Source organism: Canis aureus, chromosome 26 (assembly GCF_053574225.1).
Source record: "Canis aureus isolate CA01 chromosome 26, VMU_Caureus_v.1.0, whole genome shotgun sequence".
NCBI classification, from domain to species: Eukaryota; Metazoa; Chordata; class Mammalia; order Carnivora; family Canidae; genus Canis; species Canis aureus.
In genome coordinates this window covers 39,923,627-39,946,112 of record NC_135636.1, presented here as the reverse complement: position 1 = coordinate 39,946,112, position 22,486 = coordinate 39,923,627, and the positions used below count along the sequence as shown (strand labels likewise).

Below are 22,486 nucleotides of genomic sequence, written 5' to 3'. Positions count from 1 at the left end.
CGTGTTCCTGCCTCATTGGGAAATCCTAAGAATTAGCCACGAGGTCTGGGAAATGCTCTCTGCCTTGCAAAATTCAGAGATCACAACTCTGGGTACCCTGTGAACCACCTCCAACCTGAACCCGGTATTAACAAGGAGAAACTTGTTTACCTGACGGCTGGGTTCTCATTGGCCCACGGGGGCAGATTGTAATTGTGTGTCTAAAAACGTGCCCTTTTTTTTTTTTTTTTTTTGCATCCCCCAACAGCATGACAACTGCAATAGTAATTTGACTTAAAAAAAGAACAACTTAGTGGTTTGAAGAACTCCTTTAGGAGTCTTAGCACATTGTTGGAAATCTAGTGTGGGTTTCTTCCCCCTTCTCAGCCCTGCATAAGGATGGGAGATTGTCTTCAACGAGGGTGTGTTGTTAGAACTTCTCAATAGCAGCCCCCATGGGGCAAGTTCTCAGTCTACCTAAACGTGAACATAATTTGCTCTGTTTCAGCTTGGCCGAAGAGGAAATAAAAACTGAACAGGAGGTGGTAGAGGGCATGGATATCTCTACTCGCTCCAAAGGTGAGTAAAAATCTTGTATTATCTCTTCCAGCAGAGGAGGAAATTGGAGTTTCTTTTTCTAGTTGTGGTGCAGTGAAGTGTGGCTCTAGGACCCAAGGCTGTAACACTCCCTTGATTTTGAGAGGAACCTTTGATGGATGGACCTAATTTGTGGAGAAATCCGTTCTTTTGATTTCCTTTCCCTTGTGTGTCTGTGTAGGTAGACTCACCTATTGGGAGGTGGGAGGAATTGTCCCAACAGTAAATTTTACTGTGTCATGACTGAAGGGGAGGGTGGCTGGCTGCCTCTACGCAGGGTGACTTTCAGGAATTCGCAATTTAAATAAAGCGCGTTCTAGAAGAAACCAGAGTGCCCAGCTGCTGCTGGGTTTCTCATTTTGATAAGAGGCCTCTTCGGAATCGCAGAAGTGAAACAAAGTTGGCCTACTTTGTTGGAAAATGGTGCTCTTGGTTAGAGATAAAGAGGAGCGCAATAGGACTCTCTGGGATTTCGGGGGGGCCAGTGTTTGCGTTTAGGACCAGACATGGTTGATGTTTTAATTCGGAATCCTGCACTAGACTCCTCAAAATCTTTTAATTGTAGGATTAGTACTTTTCATTTGGTCTGTGTGAGACTGTATGCGGCTTCCCAGAAGGAAATAGTTACTCACTTTTTGTCTTTGGGGTGTTTTTAGGAATAAGCTCCTGGAGCATTTTCCACATTTTGGTTGATGAAAATGCACATCTCCAAACTTAATGGTTGTACCAAGGTGGTGGTATTCCATCGAGACAAGTCACTGAGTGTCTGCTTTTAGCTGAGGATTATGGGGGAGGTAGGGAGGGCTAGAGAGCGGGTTATTACAGACTCTGCCAGAGAGATCCTGGATCTTTCTAGAATCCAGCTAGAGCGCATTAAAAGAAGTGGCTCCCTAGAGATATCTGAAACAACAAAGTTTTTTTGAGGCTTTTTAAACTTTTTTTTTTTTAGTATTTTTTATTTATTTATGACAGTCACACACAGAGAGAGAGAGAGAGAGGCAGAGACATAGGCAGAGGGAGAAGCAGGCTCCATGCACCAGGAGCCCGACGTGGGATTCGATCCCGGGTCTCCAGGATCGCGCCCTGGGCCAAAGGCAGGCGCTAAACCGCTGCGCCACCCAGGGATCCCTTTTTGAGGCTTTTTAGAAGATAGCCCTGTCATTTGGGCCAAAGATGAGGGTCAGAGAGGGAGGGCTGTGCCTTGGGAAGTGGAAGCTGGCTGTTGATGGGGGGGTGGGGGTGCAGCATGGTTTGCTGGGGGTGGGTGGGGGTGCCCTAGATGAGAGAAGTCCAGGCTGCCAAGGTGTGTGGTCTGTGCCTGGGGAATAGAGCAGGCTGAGGATTTGGGGAGGGTGGGTTTAGTCAGAGGGCTTCTTCATCACAGGCCCCTTTTCCCCCTCCAGTCTAACCTGTGCTGGGCCCGCAGCACCTGTAATGATCAGGAGAGCCAAGGGGAAGTTTGTTTTTAAATTTAATTTATTTGGCAGAGAGAGAGAGTGTTCATGCAACAAGCAGGGAAGTGGCAGAGGAAGAGGGAGAAGCAGATTCCCCGCTGAGCAAGGAGCCCAGCGCTGGATTCGATCTAGGGTCCTGGGATTATGACTCGAGCTTAACCAGCTGAGCCACGCAGGTGCCCTCATGGGGAAGTTTTGAGCAAGGAAAGAACCTTCCTGAAGAGGGATCTTGAGATGGTTGCTGATGAGGGAGCATGTCCCAGTCCCCTGTGCTCAGCATACAATGTAAAGAAAGGGATCAGAGAATGGGGTGCGGGGATGGGGGGGATATCTTTGCCCTCACTCTGGCCCTTACTTGTACACTGTCTCTGTCCCTTCATGTTCTTATCTCTAAAGGGGGATGTGGGTTCAGATTCCTTCCCCCATGGGCTTTTGTAGAAATAGTGCTCACTAACAGTATTTACGAAGGCGTGTTTGTACCTGAAGCCTTTTCTTACTGAATTACTCTGGTTCCTTTAGAAGATGGGAGATGAGGTCACTGAGGCTCTGACTAGCAGCCTCTCTCAGGTCATCAGCATGGGATGAAAGGAACCAAGGCTCCACCTACCACTAGGGAGGCTCTCTTTTCCTGGACACTCAGTGCCTGGAATACCCCGGAGCCTCATAGTGGAGACTTTTCCAGAAGGGTGAGACTCAGGGATCATGAATCTTGCCTCACTTTGCTCAGCCCCCTCACCCCATGTGGGAGAGCCCTCCCCTCATCTTCTTCAGCCCTCCTGGATGCTCCCAGCTCTTTACCAGGTTGTGTCCCCCAATGACTGTGGCACCTGAAGTGATCCCCGTGTGACCACTGTCCATGGTTTCATTGTCCCACTCTGGTCCTGTCCCTACAGCAGCTAGCTCGCTTTCAGAAGACAGATGAGATCCTGCTCATCTTGCAAATTCCTTCCACTGACCTTCCAGTGCCCTCAGGTTCAAGTTGGAGGTCACTGTGGCCTTCCTACCTGGGTTCAACCCACTTGCCTTCATTGACCCCGAGACCTTCTGTTCCACTCTACCAATTTCTCTGCCTGACTCCACTTGAGCTGCCCTGCCTGCTTCCCCTCTGGTCCCTCTTGGGGGCCTTGTGTGTCTTGTGTCCTTTGCTGGGAACAAGCTGCTCTGGGCTCTGCTGCCTATTTCTTTTTTTTTTTTTTTTTTTTGAAGGTTTATTTATTTTATTTATTTATTTATTTATTTACTTTTCTTTTTTAAAGATTTTATTTATTTATTCATAGAGACATAGCTAGAGAGAGAGGCAAAGACACAGGCAGAGGGAGAAGCAGGCTCCATGCAAGGAGCCCGACGTGGGACTCGATCCCGGGTCTCCAAGATCACGCCCTGGGTTGCAGGCGGTGCTAAACCGCTGCGCCACCGGGGCTGCCCGAAGGTTAATTTATTTATTTATGATAGATAGAGAGAGAGAGAGAGAGAGAGAGAGAGAGGCAGAGACACAGGAGGAGGGAGAAACAGGCTGCATGCCGGGAGCCTGACGCGGGACTTGATCCCGGGACTCCAGGATCGCGCCCTGGGCCAAAGGCAGGCGCCAGACCGCTGAGCCACCCAGGGATCCCCCGTCTGCTGCCTATTTCTTATCTCAGATTCATCTCACACATTCTCTCCCAGGGGCCTCTGTGGCCACCCAGTCCAAAGGAGCCATTCCACCATTTTCAGTTATATTTTTAAAAGTAACTTCTAATTTTAGAGCAGTTTTAGATTTCTGGATAAGTTGGGATGATAGTGCAGAGTCCTCTCATGTTACCCCTCCCACTCCCCGCACACATCCCGCACATAGAAAGCCCCCCCCCCCCATTATTAACATCAGCCGCTAGCATGGTGCTTTTGGCACGCTTAATGAATCTATATTGGTAGGTCATTATCAACTGAAGTCTGTACGTTGTTCAGATTTCCTTGATTTTTCTACTGAGGTCGTTTTCTGTTCTAAGATCCCACCCAGTAAACCAGATTGCATATAGTTACCATGTCATGGCTCCCCAAGTCTCCTGTTGGCTGTCACAGTTTCTCAGACTTTCTTGTTTTCTGCCGACTTTGATACTTTTGAGGAGTAGTGCTTAGGTATTTTTTGGGATGTCCCTCAGTTGGATTTATCTGTTGTTTTTCCTCACGGCTGGACTTGGGTGGACTGGGATTGCGGGCTTTTTAGGAGGAAGACCACAGACTAAAATGAATTTTCATCACCTCTCATCACATCAAAAGTACATTAAAAAAAAAAAAAAGATTTATTTATTTTTAGAGAGAATGCAAGCGACGGGAGGGACAGGAGAGAGAAGGAGAGAGAATCCTGAAACAGACTCCCTGCTGATGGGGGGGCTGAGCCCTTGTGGGCCTCATTCCCATGACCCTGAGATCATGACCTGAACTAAAGTCAAGAGTCCACTACTTAACTGAGAAAATGGCTCAGTCGCCCCTCGCAGTTACATGTTACTGAGGTGATTTATCTCTGGTGATGTTGAGTTTGACCACCTGGCTGGTCGGGCTTTGTTAGGTCACCAACCTCCTGTGCTGTACTCTCCGTAAGGTGGTCACGACACCCCCTCCACACCTACTGAGTGGAGGGTACACTCTACTTCCTTGAGGCCCAGAGCTTACATACATATTATTTGGAAGTCTTCCCTAGGAGAGATTTATCCCTTCTCCCCAGTTATTTGTTACTTAGTCATTTATATCAGCATGACTCAGTGCTAGTTTTTATTCATTTTGTTGCTCAAGATGATGTAGCTTTAAGAGGGATGCCTGGCTGGCTTCATGGGTAAAGTGGTGACCCCTGATCTCAGGGTTGTAAGTTTAAGCCCCCCTGGTGTGTGGAGATTATTTACAAATAAAATATTTATTTGATTTTAAAAAAGATTTTATTTATTTGAGAGCAAGAGAGCGAGCATGAGGTGGGGAGAGGCAGAGGCAGAGGGAGAAGAAACAGGCTCTCTGGACCCCAGGATCATGACCCGAGCTGAAGGCAGATACTTAACCCACTGAGCCACCCAGGCGTCCCGAAATAAAATCTTTAAAAAGATTGTCTGGCTTAGGCCATTAGGAGCTCTTTCAATTGGCTCCTGCATCTTTTTGACATCAGTGGGGTTGATTGGTTGGTTGACTCATTAGTTGAACGCTTTCTTACTTTTGGCCACTGCAAGATGTACTAGGCTTATCTTTATATTTTCTGCCTTGACCCTGGATTTAGCCATTTCCCCAGGGCACCCTGGTTCCTTTTATTGAAGAGTAGCATTGGAAACCATGCTTTGGCTCCTCAGGGTGCTTGTTGCTACGGAGATGTCTTTGTTCCTTGGTCCTCTTGGCCCACACAGCAGGGAAACGTATGTGTGTACACTGACCTGTATGTATATCCACAACCATAAAGATTTCTCTCTGTATCTGGGTTAAACCAAACGTGAGTTTGTACACTTGTCTCCAATTCTGATCCATGACTATGTGGATTATTCCAGTGCTCTCCCCTCCCTTGTCTATAACCTCATGCTCCTGAACTGAGAAAGCTGCCTCTCACCATCTGCCATTTGTTTACTACATTCTGGTACATTTTATTTTACTTTTTTTAAAAAAGATTTTATTTATTTATTCATGAGAGAGAGAGAGAAGCAGGCTCCTTGCAGGGAGTCCGATGCGGGACTCGATCCTGGAACTCCAGGATCATGACCTGAGCCAAAGGCAGACGCTCAACCGCTGAGCCACCCAGGCGTCTCTGGGACATTTTAAATCCTATCATTGGTGTACAGCTTGATGAACTTAAACACATGTATACATTTGTAGGACCACAACCCAGATCAAGAGAATTTAATGTTTATGGCATTCCAGAAGGTTCCTCAAGCTAACTCCAGATTTTCTTCATTGTCCTCCTCCATGACCTTTTACTTCTTATCTGTTTATTAATGGTCGCCTCTGCTGGAATGTAGCCTTCTTCTCTCCCCAGGCACTAGACCACCATGCTCAACCACTCCCTTCCCTTTGAGAAGCAGAGTGGCATAGAGTTTTTAAAAAAACCTATTCTAGAGCCAGATTCCCTGGGCTCACACTCTGGGCTGTCTGCTGCCTAGCTGGGTTCTTCTTCTTTTTCCCCCAGATTTTATTTATTTGACAGAGCACAAGCAGGCATAGGGAGAAGCAGGCTTCCCACTGAGCAGAGAGCCTGATGTGGGGCTCCGTCCCAGAACCCTGGGATCATGACCTGAGTTGAAGGCAGATGCATTACTGACTGAGCCACCCAGGTGCCCCATAGCTGGGTTATTCTTTATGGCTCAGTTTCCTTTTACCCACGGGGATGGTAAAGCTAGAGTTTTGTGGTGAGAATTGAATTTGCTCACAGACACAGACTGCTTAGAACTGGGGCTTAGTATATGCTCAGAAGTGTTAGCCAGTTAGAATCCAAGGACAGGAATGAGCTTGTACTGATAAGCCTGTCAGGTGGAAGCCCCTACTTACCATGTTCTACTGTTTTCCCCACTTACAACCTCTAGAAGGGGATGTGGAAACAGTTGGGGAAACTATGCCCAGACTGTGAAGAGTTGTAAACTTCCCGGAAGGTGGGCTTGGGATAGGCTTCCCATCCTTCTTGGCCTTTGACATTGGAATAAAGCTCGTCTGTAGCCATTTGAGGCTGATTTTCCCAGGGACCTTGCTGTGGTGGGGAAACCATGGCAGGTGGCGGGGAATGGAAGGGGTCACCTGGTTTTGAGGGAGACCTATCTTTCCCCACGGATTGCCTTGGATGTCTTTGTGTGGAACTGAGCTCCTGTGTTCCAGGGTTGGGTGGCCAGCGTCTAGAGCGTTAGGTCAGGTGAGTCAGTTGCATTCCCAGAGGCCTAGAGCTACAATCTTGGGTTGCTCAGGTTCTGAGAGCTGAGGTCAGCATGGTCAAAATGAGATGATTGTAAAGGCTGACTTAACTTTCTCTTCAATCCTAATTATCTCTAAGTCCATGGTGGGATGATCTAGATCCCTCAAAAGCTTACTTCTCCAGACTGTTTCTGTCTTTTTTATTTTATTATTTTTTTAAGATCTTATTTATTTATTCACGAGAGAAAGAGGCAGAGATACAGGCAGAGGGAGAAGCAGGCTCCATGCAGGGAGCCTGATGGGACTCGATCCCGGGTCTTCAGGATCACACCCTGGGCTGAAGGTGGTGCTAAACCGCTGAGCCACATGGGCTGCCCGTCCAGACTATTTCTTGTGGTTTGGGAAGTTTCAATGCTTCACGCCCCAAATGACACCATTGGGTCAGGAGTCTTTGTGAGCCACGGAAGCCTGTTCTGGTTAATTGGAGTAGAAAAAGGATGCCTGGAAAGTGGTCCCTTGGCTCACAGGGTTGATGGGAAGGCTAGAGGTCCAGGGCTGTTCTGGGGTGTAGAGCCAGTGCACAACAACCTCAAGGTCAACAGGGTAAAGTCCTCTGGGAGAGTCCCTCCTCTTGTTTCATGCATCTGCCCTTTGGCCAGGGAAGGGCTGGTGTTTGGACACCTGGTCCACCCACCAACTGCCTCTACCAGGGAGGAAGTAATTCTTTAGGACATGACGTGGGCACTCTGGCATCTTGGGAAACTGGCACCATCATTCCCTACTTGCAGGTGGTGAGTAGGCCCTGAACTGTACTGTGCTTGGGAAACTTAGAAAACTCTAAAAAAACGGACTTGACAATTCTTTAATCATATTCCAATATCTAGACCATACGACTCTTCAGGTTCTGTAACTAAATTTCAGTTTGTACACCCATGACACGCAGTCACTTATTAACTGAGTAATTCCTGAGCCAGTCATTGCCATCATCCCAGCCTTGGCATTTACTGGAGCGTTTTCATTCTCTGGAGACAAAAGCTTTCAAGCTTTCAAGATGTCAGGTTGACATTTATGTCCGAGGGTAATGATCTGCTGAAAGATGCTCAAACATAAATTGGGAGTACTGTCCAGATGCCAGGTGTGTTTGCCTAGCTGATATTTTTTGAGTACATATTAGGTGCCTAGTATTGTATGCAAATTACTTCATTTGATTTTTATAATCATGCTGTGATGTACATGTGTCGTTATTCCCATTTTACAGCCAAGGAAACTGAGGCTCGGTGGGATTAATGGAGTTGCGAAGTGGAAAACTGGGGTCAGATTTTACCTTTGAGCTTAAAGCTCTGTACATAGCCATGTGCTCTGTTCCCAAGGGTGTCAAGTCAGATGTCTGTAAGGTAGATGAGTGAGATGAGCTGGCTGGAGCCTTTGAACAGCAGAGTGCCTGCTCTAATGCGGGAGTGTGCATCTATTTGACTGCTGACCAGCAGGAATATGGCTCATCCAGTGTTGCCCGGATTTTTTTTTTTTTCCTCCTGTAAAAATGCCGACCTGGAAATGTGGTTTGTGCAGGCCAATTTCTCAAAGACCACGTATGAACCGAACAAAACACATCTCCAGGTCAGAAAGTGGCTTGTCAGTTTGCATTCTCTGCACGAGACTGGTCACAGCAAAGTTCCTTGCAGGATTTTGGCCACACGATGCACGGCTCAGAGCAAGCCCCTCCAAGGCTAGGGACCTGAAAAATGATGGTCTCCGGGAGTTCATGTCTCCATACAAAGGCTCCCCTGTTTGGGCTGCTTTTGCCTCTTGATCCTGCCATGTGTGCATTTTGCAGTAATGATTGTGCTGTGCGGATGCCAGGCTGCCAAAGCTGAAACCATTTTTAAAAATGTCTGTGTAATGTCACCCGCAGAAGGGAATGAGCCACTTGGAAACTGTGCACAGATGCAGCGGAAGCCCAAGATATTAAAATCTTGAACAGTATCATTCTTGCTGAGATTTGCCTGGGTTAGGGATATGTTTTCCGAGACAGGATGCTAGAGAATATACAATTATAGCAATTTGCTAACCAGCCTCAGACCTTAATTAGTACAGGATCCTTGTTCTCACTGTTGTATGTAAATTAAGACTGTTTCACAAAGGGATTGTTTATGAGGATGGCTATGAGATAGAGACCTTCTGCCATTTTATTTTTTCCTCAAGGAAACTCTTTAAGAAAATATAACCATAAACATTCTTAAATCACAGTGTGATGCAGAAGTGCCGAGAATTTTCTTTTAAAAAATGAGCATCAGTATTTTTTAACTCTATTTTGGCTCTTCTGCAGCGTAAGAAGTGCCATCCATGTACTGCGCAATGGAAAGCATTTATTTATGAGTTAGATTACCAGATTGTTCCTCACCCAAGAAGGTTTAAAATGTCCTGGAATTCTGAAGATGTTGGATAGTAGGCTTTCCAAATGAGAAATCTACCTTCTCTTGGCCAGAGTAGCATCTGCTGTGCATGTGTTCTTGGGACCCTGTCTCTCCTGCTTGTGCAGTTCAGTTTTGTGGTTCACTTGTGGAAAACTTTGTGTTTGCCCCATTTTTTTTAGCCCCATTTTTGAAGCCTGACCCACGCTATATGTTTATGTGACTTCTGTTGTTCTAGAAGACTGTGATCTAAAATTGACTGCTTTAGTTTAAAAAGAACGGTTTCCTTTTCTTCTTCCAATTGCTGGTAGAGGTTAGGTACCAGGTCCAAGGACTTTTAGAGATCCTGGTACTTTTTTTTGTCTGAAACTTTCTTTTTGTTTTTTTTTTTTTTAATTTTTATTTATTTATGATAGTTACACACAGAGAGAGAGAGAGAGAGGCGCAGAGACACAGGCAGAGGGAGAAGCAGGCTCCATGCACCGGGAGCCTGACGTGGGACTCGATCCCGGGTCTCCAGGATCGCGCCCTGGGCCAAAGGCAGGCGCTAAACTGCTGCGCCACCCAGGGATCCCTGTCTGAAACTTTCAAATATAGGTTTGATCCCTTGATGGTGGGTATTCCACCATTGACTTGAGGGGAGCAAGTTTGGAAAGCCCATGTCTCATAGTGGGGGTCAGTTGCAGTATCATGGGGCCCTTCCAACCATCACCCCGAGTCCCTTCTGCCCACCTCCATCTTTCTTGGGGATCTAGAAATCTGGCATTTCATGGACTTTAAGAACAAAAAAAAAAAACAAAACCCAAACCAAAAGCTTTATTGAGATATAATTGACATATTGTACAAATCTCCATTTTAAAGTATAAACTTTAAGTAGTTTTGTTTTTTTTTTTTTTTTTTTTTTTTTTTTTTTAAAGATTTTATTTATTTATTCATGATAGTCACAGAGAGAGAGAGAGGCAGAGACACAGGCAGAGGGAGAAGCACGCTCCATGCACCGGGAGCCCGATGTGGGATTCGATCCCGGGTCTCCAGGATCGCGCCCTGGGCCAAAGGCAGGCGCCAAACCGCTGCGCCACCCAGGGATCCCAGTAGTTTTGAATATGTTCACAGTGTGGTGCAAATCACCAGGACTGATTTTTAACATTTTCCTCATCCCAGTGAGAAACCGCATCCCCATTAATAGTCCCTCCCCATTGTCCCTTACCCCAGCCCTGACAACCAGAAATCTACCTTCTGTGTCTGTGAATGTACTTAATTTTGCTTGTTTCATACAAATGAAATTACAGAGTATATGACCTTTTGTGTTTGACTTCTTAGACCTGATGCTTTCAAGACTCATCCATGTTGTCGCGTGTACACAAGTACTTCATTCCTCTTTACGGCGGAATACTGCTCTATCATGGGTATATTACATTTTGTTTATCCACTCATCCATCTGTTAACAGACATTTGACTTTTTTTTTTTTTTTTTTTTTTAGATTTTATTTATTTATTCATAGAGACACAGAGGGAGAATGAGAGGCAGAGACACAGGCAGAGGGAGAAGCAGGCTCCATGCAGAGAGCCTGACGTGGGACTTGATCCAGGGTCTCCAGGATCACGCCCCAGGCTGCAGGCGGCACTAAACCGCTGCGCCACCGGGGCTGCCCCAGACATTTGACTTGATTCCATTCTTTGGCTACTCTGAATAAACGCTGATGTGAAAATTTTGTATGCGTTTTGTGGGGATGTATGCTTTGTATTTCTCTTGGTTATAAACCTAGGTAGGAGTCTGGGGTTTGGGGTCATTGGGTGACTGTTTAATGTTTTGATGAATGTATAGATTTCTTTTACACATTAAAATCTCTCCCACATCTACCCTCTTGACCCTGTGTGTTTTCTACTAGCAACTCTTCTTGTTTCTGGACTCTTCTTCAAACCCAGACTCCTTACAAGAAGTGTCTATATTCATGTCTTGGATTCTTCACCTCCTGATATGTCCTGCTAGCTCCATTGTGGCTTCCACGTGGTCCCTCCACATTAGCTTCCTCACTGCACTTTTGCAGACTCCCTGTTACTTTTTCTGGTGGAGCTTTTTGGGGCTTGTTCACTTTGATCTGAGAGGGGTATTGGACATTGCTCTTCATTCGTCTCCTGGAAACCATCTCTTCCTTTGGCTGTTTTTTTTTTTGCCATCTCCATCCTGGTTCTCCCCCTCTTTTCCTGGCACATTCTCTTCGGCCATTAAGTGTTGGCGTTGTAGAAAGCTTGGCCCTGTCCTCCTCTCTCCCAGCGTGTTCTTTCCCTGAGTGATCTCGCCCACATCCGTAGCTTTGTGACTCACACATTTTTTATTTCCAACCTAGATTTTTTTCCTGAGTCATGAGGCAGAGAGGGCCAGCTGCCTACCTGGCTTGCCTACCTGTTGTTCACAGGGGTCTTAGACTCTGTGTGTCCCAAGCTGATTTCACATCTCCCCACCTGCTTTCCTGCTGCCCACCCCTCCTAGCCCCCAGCAAAACAACTGCTTTTCTACCGTGATGGATAAGCCAGTGCTCTGCTAGTTGGCTGGGTCAGAGATATGGGAGTTATTCCTAATTTGTCTGTCTTTTTGCCTTTTTGTGTCATTTTCTTTTTTTTTTTTTTTTTTTTTTTTGTGTGTGTGTCATTTTCTTACAGTGTTAGGTCCTAAGTATCATTCTGTATGTTATCATTCTTGTAGAACAGTGGTCTCTTGGCTCGTCCTGTGGTCTCTGTCCTGCCCACCACCCAAATCTTTGTGTAAGGGACCTCTATGGCTCCCACCTCCCGTTTAAAGCTCTTACGTGCTTTCTCCTTAGTTTTAGGATGAAGATCAAAATCCTAAAACCCCTATATGTTGCCTTCCTGCTTACCCTTTCAGCCTTTCACTCTGTTCCCCTTTTCTCTCTTACTTGGGCCACACTGATCCTTTAGATTCCAGAGAGTGCCATCTCTAGCCATGGGATCTTTTCTCCTTCTTGGGAGATCCTGTCATCACCTTTCTCCTAACCTCCCAACCCCCCTGAGTCTAAGGCTCTGGGTCCTGCCTTTTGTTTTCCTTGATCCTCCTGTGCCTGCTGCCTTTTAACTACCGCTGTGCCTGTTCTGGTTGGTGTGCAATAAATATTTATTTTGAACGAACAAGTGAATGGCTTGACTTTGTCTATCAGATGGATAGAACTTTTATCCTGGAGAACCAAGTAAAAACAGCCTTTCAGCTAGAGAGGATGGCTTTGTTTCCAGCATAATCCGTGCCTGGAAATAATTACCCAAGCTCAGATGTCTGCTTTCCCTGAAACGATTGGTGGCCTGTCTTTCTTTCCCTCCAGGGATATAGCACTCTATGAAATGGCCCCCTTCCCTCAGATTTCTTTCCCTTCTCAAAGTAGTAATACCACTCTGGTAGGGCCCTTTCCAAAACACAAGTCCGATTGTTCTGCTATTCTGCTTTAAATTTCCAAGGGGTCCTGAAGACCACTGTCTTGAGCAGAGAGTGAGATTCAAGGCCTATCCTCATCCCTGCAGACCTGCCCCTTGTCCTGTACAGCCTTTCAAGGCTGAGTGTGGGTCTTGTCATAGAGGGGGTTCTCCTGCTCCGCACAGAGGCTCACCTTTGCATGTCCTTCCAGACTGCTCTCCTAGATGACTGCCTTAGTATCACTTTCTCCTCATGCTTGGGGAGCCAGGCCCCCCTTCTTTCTGAGCCTTTATTTACACCTCCTTCAGTGGAGTCCTTTGGCTTCCAAAGTCAAAATCACCCTGGAAAGTCCCTTAAATTGTCCATGAAAGTACAACAATCAGTTCTGATCAGGCATTCTTATACGTACTAAAGGCTTGAGAATTTTCGAGCTGGGCTGAGGAAGGAATCAAAGGCTAGTCCACATACATATTTCTAGGCATCACATCATTATGCCTTGAAGACACCTGCTAAATCCCTCAAGTAGGGATGGGTGGAGGATTCTGAGGTATTCTTGCTTACTTGCTGTGCTGGCTTTTTTGTCTGTTTAATACAGAGCTTCTTACAGTGATGCTGTCTGCTATATGAGGTTGTTTACATTTACATTAATTTTTTCTTAAAGGTTTCATTTATTTATTTATGAGAGACACACAGGGAGAAGCAGGCTTCTTGTGGGGAGCCTGATGTGGGGCTTTATCCCAGGACCCTGTGATCACAACCTGAACTAAAGTCAGAGGCTCAATCACTGAGCCACCTAGGTGCCCCATCATTTACATTAATTAAAATTAAAAAAAAAATTGTAGTGTACTAGCTACATTTCAGTTGTCCAGTAGTTGCCTGCAGCTTAGGTGGCCATATTAGATAGCACAGGTATAGAACATTGCTATCATTATAGAAAGGTCTATTGGACAGCACTGCTCTGTAGCTTTAACACCTTGGTGGGTGGTGTGCTGGATGCCATTGGTGAAAATTATCTAGTCAGGGATCGGCACAGCATAGAAGATGCTGAATGAATAGTTACTGCATCAGAGATCAAGTTTTGCCAGTTCAGACCCTCCTGGACCTCCTCTTTTTTCCAAAAAGCTCTGTCAAGAGAGTATGGCTGTCTCCCTGTGTTCTCAAGTTGCCATTTCTTGTCTAGGCCCCACTGAACCGACTTTCTGCCAGGCCCCTTGACATCGTGAAACGCTGGCTGGGAGACAAATAGCACAAGATAATGCTGGGCCACCCTCTCTCCAGCCTCCCAGATAAAACGTCTGTTGTAAAATTCATTTACCTGTGTGTCTCTGCCTAAGTGGTTATGGGCACCACCAGGTCTGTCTCACCTCTGATCCCCACAGTACTTACTATAGGTTTATCGTAGCTGCTCAGTAAGTGTTTTTTTTTTTTAAGTATCTCTTCCAAGAAATATAAACTAATTCAGGGAAGAAAATGGATTATTGGATTTTCTTTTCCAGCGCTAAAGGTAGCACATCTCTTTGTGACATAGGCAGGCCATTCCAAGGACCCAGAGGAGGTCCTGCAGGACAAACCAAGAGGATCCTTGGCTTTGTGCAAGATTTGGGACACCTGGGTGGCTCGGCCGTTGAGCATTCTGCCCAGGATGTAATCCTGGAGTCCCGGGATTGAGTCCCCTGTTGGGCTCCCTGCATGGAGCCTGCTTCTTCCTCTGCCTGGGTCTCTATGTCTCTGCCTCTCTTTCTGTGTCTCTCATGAATAAATAAATAAATTCTTAAAAAAAAAAAAAGGAATCAAATACAGCCAGGAGCTCGGGATCCAGTTCTTAGTTGTTATAAGGTGTTTGGGGGCCTAGGATGAAACTCAGAGGATGATTCACTTTTCAGGCTTCCCTGCTGGGATGGGGACATGGCTGCTTTGGTTTACTCAGATGCAAGGTGAGACTTACAGCATGAGTAAGTGGGGCCTAGCAGAAACACAGTAGGTGGAGCCTTTCTAAAATGGAGTCTCTTCTGCTTCCCTATCTCATTTGTAACAAGCCGAAGTATACAAAGAAAAAGCTAAAAATCTCACTCCCCCCCCCATAACCGATGTTAAGTGATTGATAGATTTTCATTTATTCTTTCTCCCCCACTTAGAAAAATATAAACAAACTTCTGTAGGGGCGAAAAAGTTCTCTTCTGGATTCATTGGCCGGTCTGATAATTTGATTGATGTATGACACACTAACAGGATGAAAACAAACAAGCTTAATGCATGAATACGTGAGAAAGACCCAGAAAAACGGAGTGACTCCCGGAAATGGCCAAAGACATCTCCTTGGACCCACCATCTTCAGCTGAAGACAGAGGGTGTTGGGGGCAGGGAGTTATGGGAGGTCACCAGGAAAAGCACGAGAACAAGAGTTAGGTTGTTATGCAGATTTAAGTCGTCTTCCCCTTGAATAAGAGTTTCTAGTTTATTCCCCTTTTCCTGGTACAGCTGGGGATATATTCTTACAAATGGAGATTTTCCTTACACATGTAAATGTATCTTACAAAAGGCTAATTTCTACCTGGTGTTCTCAGAGCTACTCCTGCATTTGCAGTTTCTTAAAAATAACCAGGCTGAATTAATCCTGGTGCTCCAGAGATGGGTTTTGGGGTGGCAAATCCCGCTCCCCTGCGGTACCAGGGTGGGGTTGAATTTCTGGGACTTGGCCATCCTAGCAGAGCGTCCCTTATCTCTTTTCCCTGTACTTGCCTTCTTGCTCTTCTCTGCTTTACTCTGCCTTTAAGAGATTTTCAAGGTTAGATTTAATTACCTTGATGGTTAAAGAACAATAGAGACCTTGGCAAATGGGGAGTTTTGCCTTCCATCCGTGGAGGGTGGGCAACTTGGAGGATTGTTTCATGTGGAAATAGAGACCCTAAGTGGCCAGATCATCTGCTCTCTGTTGTTTAAGAGAAGCTAGTAATCTGGATTTATTCTAGGTACAATTTCTGCTAATTTAAAAAGTATCGCCTAGCTGGAAGTGGGCTGAATTCAGTTTGAGGTCCTTCGTTGGACCACCACTGGCCCAGGCCATGGTTGTAGGCTGATGTCCTGGTCATTGCTCCCCATCTAGGTCACTGGATCATCATATCAGTTGTCACTAGGGCCCCCTTCCTAATAAGGTGACCTGGTTTTGTCCTTCATCTCTTTAGCCACCTCCAGGAACCCCCTATCCCCACACAGCAGTTGGGGGAATGTCATTCAAACTAGGTTGCTATTTCTTGGGTTGGGACCAGACACACTAGTTGGTGGGAATCGTTTGAGGAAATATGTACATTTAAAATCTAGACTTCCGTCGAGTCTGGTGAGGTAGAGACCATACAGAGCAGACTCATGGCTAAGAGCTGGATGGAAAGAAGGTGAACCTACCAAGTCCACACTGCTGCACTCATTTAGAGACGTGCTTGCGCTCCGCTCCCCTTGAGTCCTTGCCTCGTATTGTGGGGACAGAATCAGAGCATCCCAGTGAGGATTCAGGGAGGGGTTGAAAAGAGATCCTTAGGCTTTTTTTTTTTTTTTTTAAGAATTTATTTATTTGACAGAGCACAGACAGAGGGAGCAGCAGACTGGGAGAGGGAGGGAGAAGCAGATTCCCCGCTGAGCAGGGAGACTGATGTGGGGCTAGAGCCCAGAATCCGGGGATCATGACCTGAGCTGAAGGCAGAGGGTCAACCGACTGAGCCCCCCGGGTGCCCTATCCTCAGGCTTAAAATGGTCTGTGGAGAAAAAGGGCAGAGAATCAGGACTAAAAAATTTGGTTAAATGGTCATCATGGTGGGTGGTCTCCCAGTGGGGAGCTTGTTTTCCCTGGAGAAAGTCATTACCCCTCTTTAACTCTAGGTGACTCTGAGACAATAGCTCTCTGCAAGAAGAATGCAGAGCCGGAAAATAGGTGGTTTGTGAAAACCTCCGGAGTTTCCCCCTATGGTTTCTCAGTAATTGTGTTTAGCTGCAAGGCCCCATCCTGCTCGGGAAATAAATCCTTACTTAATCCCCTCCTTCTGGGGAAATGGGCTCTTTAGGCAAGAAACTGGAATGGCCGAGTACCTGTTGAGAAGGGAATTTCCTCTCTAGGGTTCTGGTTTCTCTCTTTCGGACCCTGAAATGGCCACGGCCTCTTGTGTCCTCTTCCCCATTAACTTTATACCCCTCCTGCCTTCTTGGATTGCTGGGAGAAATTCGTAGACCGGAAACAGGGAAGGGGAGCTTCTGGTGAGTCAGGTCTGCTGGCACACCTTCGACCTTGGCTAACCCTTGTTGCTCATTTACCTAGTCAGATGTGTGTCCTTGGGGACACCTCTGAGCCAGGCCCTGAGCCACGCGTTGGTCTATGGCAAATAGAGACAGAAAAACAGATTGAGCTCACACTTTGGTGGAGACACACACACAAAAAAAGTGAATCAGCAAAAGAAGAAAATAATTTTTGATAATTTTCAGTGAGAGATGACTGCAGTGAAGACAGCAGGAACAGCAACACACAAATGCGTGCGCGCACACACACACACACAGATACACACAACCAAACCCACCCTTCAAGATGATAAGGGGGCTGGAGGCTGGAGGGTGATGTTTGAGCCAAGAGCAGTAGTTGCCAGGTATGGGAGGATTAGGCATTATTAGGCATTGAACATTCTAGATGGAAGCGTCAGCAAGTATACATGGGCTTGGCTTGTGTGTAGCCATTGTGGTTACGGTTCGGTGGAAGGGGGAGAAAAGGAGAAAAGACCTACCATGTGTGGGGGCATGTAGGTCTGGACAAGCTATTGAGTGTGTAGAATAAGCCCCTCAAGTTTTAAGCAGGGGCTGCCTGTCTTGCCTAGGTTTGAAGAAGGCTGCTGTCAAGGGGCAAGTGAATAGTCCTGGTGCTTTGGCTCAAGGTAGGCAGCTGTGAAGGTAGGACTGAACAAGATAGGGCAGATGATGGGCAGGGAAGGAACACCCCTCTGCAGAGTGCTTGCTCTGTGCCAGGCACCACGTAGGCACTAACCCTGCAAGGTTGGGCATCCTTAATACATTGTGCAGGTTGCTAGGAATCAGGCCAGTTTCGAGACCCTCATTTGAGGAAGGCTGAGAAGGAGGAGTCTGGGGGAAGAGGTTCTGTCCGGAAGTATGGGGTGGGGTCCTGAGGGCCACCTAGACTGTTCTGCTTTTATCTGGGAGGAAATTCTGAGCCATGCAGGGATTTTGAGCCTGGCTTGGCTGAACCTGTGTCAGCCTGAGGACTTGCTGGGAAAGTTTGTGTCTTCAGTGAAACTTTTTTTCCCCCCCAGGAACAGTCAGGGAAGAGCTAGTCTGGTGCACATGTAGGTGAAGGTGCGAAAAGACTTGGGGAGACTGTGTTGAGCTTTCACGATAACACGTGAGATGTGTTTGTGTGGTATGTGTTGTCTCATTAAATTCTAATAACCCTTTCAGGAAGGTTCTAGTAATCGTAGCTGAATTTAACTTAGGCTCAAAGAGACTTGCCAGAGGATACACAGCTGGCAGGTGGCAGTGCTTGGAGTCAGACCTAGTGGTATGGCTGATTAGCCCGCACACTGCACAACAGTGCCGGGTTGACATTGGCCCACAGCAAGCACACCCTCGGTGATAAGAGAATTACAAGGTGGTATTGACAGCCCTAGGGAACTAGGGAACCAGTCCACTGACTGGTGCAGTTAAGAGCTTTGGGGTGGGAACCAGCTGCAGTGGAACTGCCAGCACCACATGCTGAATTGGGGTGCATGGCATTTGAGCACATAAATGACTTTGTTTCTTGGAATTGCATCCATCAAATGGCTGCAAAAACATCATCCCTCCCCAGAAGGGATTCTAAAGAGGATAATCAAATCACATCTTAAGAAATAGTAGGTGTGAATTGCACAAGCCCTGTTTGAGAAAAAGCACTGTTTCTCTAGCCAGCTCTGCCCTTTGTCCTGACTTGCGTTGTTCACAAACTCCTGCTATTTTTCCTGGTCCCTTTTTTATCAGTGTGTAATCAATCAGTTTCACATTCTCTGTGGAACATATTCTACATTCATCCTCTGTTGACCAGCCGGTTCATCGTGGGCCTCTTTTTTTCTCTGGGCCTCAGTTTCTTTCTTTCTTTTTTTTTTTTTAAAGATTTTATTTATTTATTCACGAGAGACACAGAAAGCGAGCGAGCGAGAGAGAGGCAGGGACACCGGCAGAGGGAGAAGTAGGCTCTATGTAGGGAGTCTGATGTGGGACTCGATTCCAGGTCTCCAGGATCAGGCCCTGGGCTCAAGGTGGTGCTAAACCGCTGAGCCACCCGGGCTGCCCTGGGCCTCAGTTTCTTTATCAGTAAAATGGGACTACTTAGTATCTACCTTCTTGTAGAATCTTGGTGAGGAGTAAATAAATTGATCACTTGCATTTAGAACAGTGCCTCAGAGATAAGTGGTCAGCAAAGGGCAGCTACTATTATTATAGGTTTCTCTGGCTGTCTTTCCTCCAGGGCGGGGACCTTCCCCTGACAGTTCCCTGGGTAGGCTAGATGTCTAGTAACTAGTTGCTCAGTGACTTTGTCGACGCTCGGGTTCTTGTTTTCTTCTGTTTGAAATGTGCAGTCAGGGCCACCAGGTGAAGTATTAGGCATTATTTTTCTTTTTAATAGATACAGATGCCTCCATGGGTGGTGTATTTACACAAGGTTGGGCTTGCCTGGTAGCTCACTGGAAGCTTCTTTACACCAGGATTTCTCAACCCCGGCTCTACTGACATTTTTGGGCCTGATCGTTTTGGGACTGTTCTGTGCACTGTAGGGTCAGCAGCATGCCTGGCTCCCACCACCTTCCTTTTTCTAGTTGTGGCAACCAAAAAATTGTTTCTTGACATTGCCGAGCGTCTCCTGGGGAGACCCAGTGAGAATCACAGCTTTCTGCTGTTCTAAACACCTGAGCCCCCTGCAAGTGTCACCTGATGAATGCTGGGCCAGCCCTGAGCGCCTCCTGCGTGCTGGGTGCTGGAGGTGCAGATGCAGCCCCTGGCCTGTAGTGAGAGCTCCAGTTTTCTTATAGCCACTTAAAAATATTTTAGAGTTAAATACCCGAACACGGTCAGAAGGAACTGAAGGAGGAGTCGGGAGTGTTTCCTGATTTCCTGGGTGTTTCTCCAGGCCTCTGCAAACCCAGAGCCTACACAGCCCCAATTTCTTTCCCTCAGGTCTATTTCTGGCCAAAATTTTTTCACTTAGGTTTTGTTCTTTGCCAGCACATAAAGATGAGATTTCTTCTTCGTCCCATTTTATGGCTGCATGAGCGTTTTTTTGCATTTTAGCCTCCTGGTGCTGACACTGAAATTGCTTCTTCCCATCTTTGGCTTCCATAGGACGTGCTGTCTTGGCTGTGCCAGTGGGCTGTCCTGTACATTCCTGAGCTGGGGAGCAGGGAGTGGGTGGGCTCACTGATACCCAGGTGACCTTCCCTACGATAAGATGCGACCTGGTCTGAAATCATTGCTTTGTCAAAGGACCACAATGAGCTGACTCTAGAGGGCCTGTCCCCCACCCTTCCCCAGTGTCCTAGCACTTTTCATCTTCATCAAGGTGACTTCTTGAGAGGTCGGCCCCACACCCAGGCCGGCCCAGGGCAGTGTGGGGAGCATCGCCTGGTTACCAGCAGCTCCCTTTCCTTCATCTGAGCCTCTTTATTTCCCCTTCCTTCCTCTAAGCCTGCTAGTCCGCATTGGCTGCCCTGGGGCAGAGTCACCCTTTTATTTCTGAGTTGGCTCTCTGATGGCCACAGTCCCGCGCCCCCTCCCCTCCTTTGCAAGCCACCCACCAGCACCTGAGCTTTTTAGAACCTGAGCTGGGCCTGGGGTTGGGAGGGACCGGGCTCAGCCTGGATAAATAATGCAAATAGTTTCCTCCACGGGGACCCACTCCTCCCGCGAGCCCTCCCCGCGCAGCCAGCTACGTAGCAAAGGCCAAAGGCAACCGGTTCCTCCACACTGTCTTTTTGGTGACTTGGCATAGCTGACGGCCCCCGAGACGCACACACGTTGGGCGCACGCAGCCTTTTGGGCCTGGGCCTGCTCAGGCGGTGGGTGGAGTGCCGTGGTTTCTGGCCTGGGGTTGGGCCCTGCCTCCCCTTGCTTTTGTGAAATTTGAAAGAGCTTGGCATTCTTGAACCAGGAAATTCCTGTTGAGATGTTGTCCCTTTTCCAGAAGGCCTCATCCCCCCGGAGGGGGAGAAGGGGGCTGGGTGGTTGCGACTGCCTCTAGTTGTTGAGGGCAACACAGTTGAATTCATTTGTAAATCAGCCTCTTTCCCCTGGATTGAGGCAATTTCTGTCCTGCCTGTGGAGTTTGGAGGTTCACCTTTTCCATGCGAATGCTGTTGAGTCGCCTCAATCCGCCTGATTTTCAGGGAGGGACCTTCAGAGGGAGAAATGCACCGACACGTAGCGGGAATTTGGCTTTCTAAGGAGAGGCATATCAGAAGTAAGGTTAATTTGAAAATTATTAGAAAATAAAAAAAAAGCTCAAAACCCCTTCACATCGCAAACCAGCACACTCCCTTCTGGACTTCTCACACCAGCCAGCAGGACGAGGGCAGTTTGTTGCGTTTATTCACATCCGGTGAAGCAAATGGCTCTTCGGTGCAGTGTGCTGAGGCTTCGCCGGGCTGCTGGCTGTCGAGGGTGATAAATTAGAGCCGAGAGCCTGGGGACATGGAGGCGCGTCCCCTGCCTCAGACTGCCCGACTGCAGAGAGGTGAGGGTGACCTTCCCGAGCCGGGCCACCTAGTGCGTACAAGACAGGGGCTGGCCTGGTAAGTGGTGACTCTTAGCCTGTCCTCTTTGCTGCTTCCTCCTCCCCCTGGGAGAGGCTGCTGAGGATCCGGAAGCAGGAATGTCTGCCGGGTGAGAGCCTCAGTTCTCTTTCAAAGAGAGGGGAGGCCCTGTGAGCAGCAGAGCTTTCTCAATGGCAGGTAAGCGCCCCTTTTCAGGGTTACCTGCCCCTCGCTTGCTTAGCCTCTGAGGTGCTCGGGAATCCTGGAACAGTGACATTCCCCCCCCCCCCCCCAAGTTGAGAATGACCCTTTTGTTCCACAGCCTTATTTCCATACCAGACCTTTTCCTGGTCCGGGTGAGAAGTTCACCTTCTCAGGCAGGGAGGCCCCTGACAAGGCTGGCTTTTCTGGAGGAGGCTGCGGCAGGCCCCTCGGGCGGGCTGCAGCCTGTCCTCGGGGTGGTGTGGTTCTAGACGGTCGGCGTGTGCCCAGATCATTCCTTTTCGCTCATGTGTTCCTCATGGCTTGGGTATTATCTGCTGGAAGAAAAAATCCTGCCCCCTTCTCAGCCCCATCCCTTTGCTCCCTCATTCTCATTTCTGCTCTGGGCCTGAGGGAAATTCCAGGCTCTGGTTTCATGATGATGTCCTTACTGGCAGACGAGGGCCCTCTGATTCCCGGGGAGGGAGGCCTGTGTGGGTACCTGCTTGTGCCTTTGGACAGCACGTTGAGATGATTAACCGTGCTGCGCTCTGCTGCTCCTAGGAGAGTGGCGAGTGGTCCTGTTTGAAGGAGGCTATGGCGTGGGCTGGCAGTGACTGTGAGTGCTGTGTGCCACTGCCCTGGAGCCCCAGCCAGCGCAGGCCCCTGCTGCCCACCGTGCCTTCGTTCGTGGTGATGGGAGGCAAGCCGGACTGCTCACAGTCTGAAATGCAGAAGTCCTGTCTCGAGCTCATTCCTGTCTCCACGTTCTATGGGCCGGCCGGCGTTTCCATAACTCTGACCTTAAGAAGG

At 47.6% G+C, this 22,486-nt stretch overlaps 1 protein-coding gene across 19 annotated transcripts in view; it reads left to right on the top strand.

The window, feature by feature from the left end:
* ZMYND8 (zinc finger MYND-type containing 8) overlaps positions 1-22,486 on the top strand; it is a 143,915-nt gene that overhangs the window by 25,566 nt on the left and 95,863 nt on the right. For 16 of the 19 annotated variants that reach the window (XM_077873465.1, XM_077873480.1, XM_077873478.1 and 13 more), the window contains one exon: positions 488-558. In XM_077873465.1, coding sequence (XP_077729591.1) covers positions 534-558 — 25 coding nt within the window. In that variant the 5' untranslated portion in view covers positions 488-533. Of the gene's footprint in view, positions 1-487; positions 559-2,568; positions 2,717-21,527; positions 21,671-22,486 lie in introns of those variants that run through there. The other 3 variants (XM_077873474.1, XM_077873472.1, XM_077873471.1) reach the window with 3 other exon arrangements.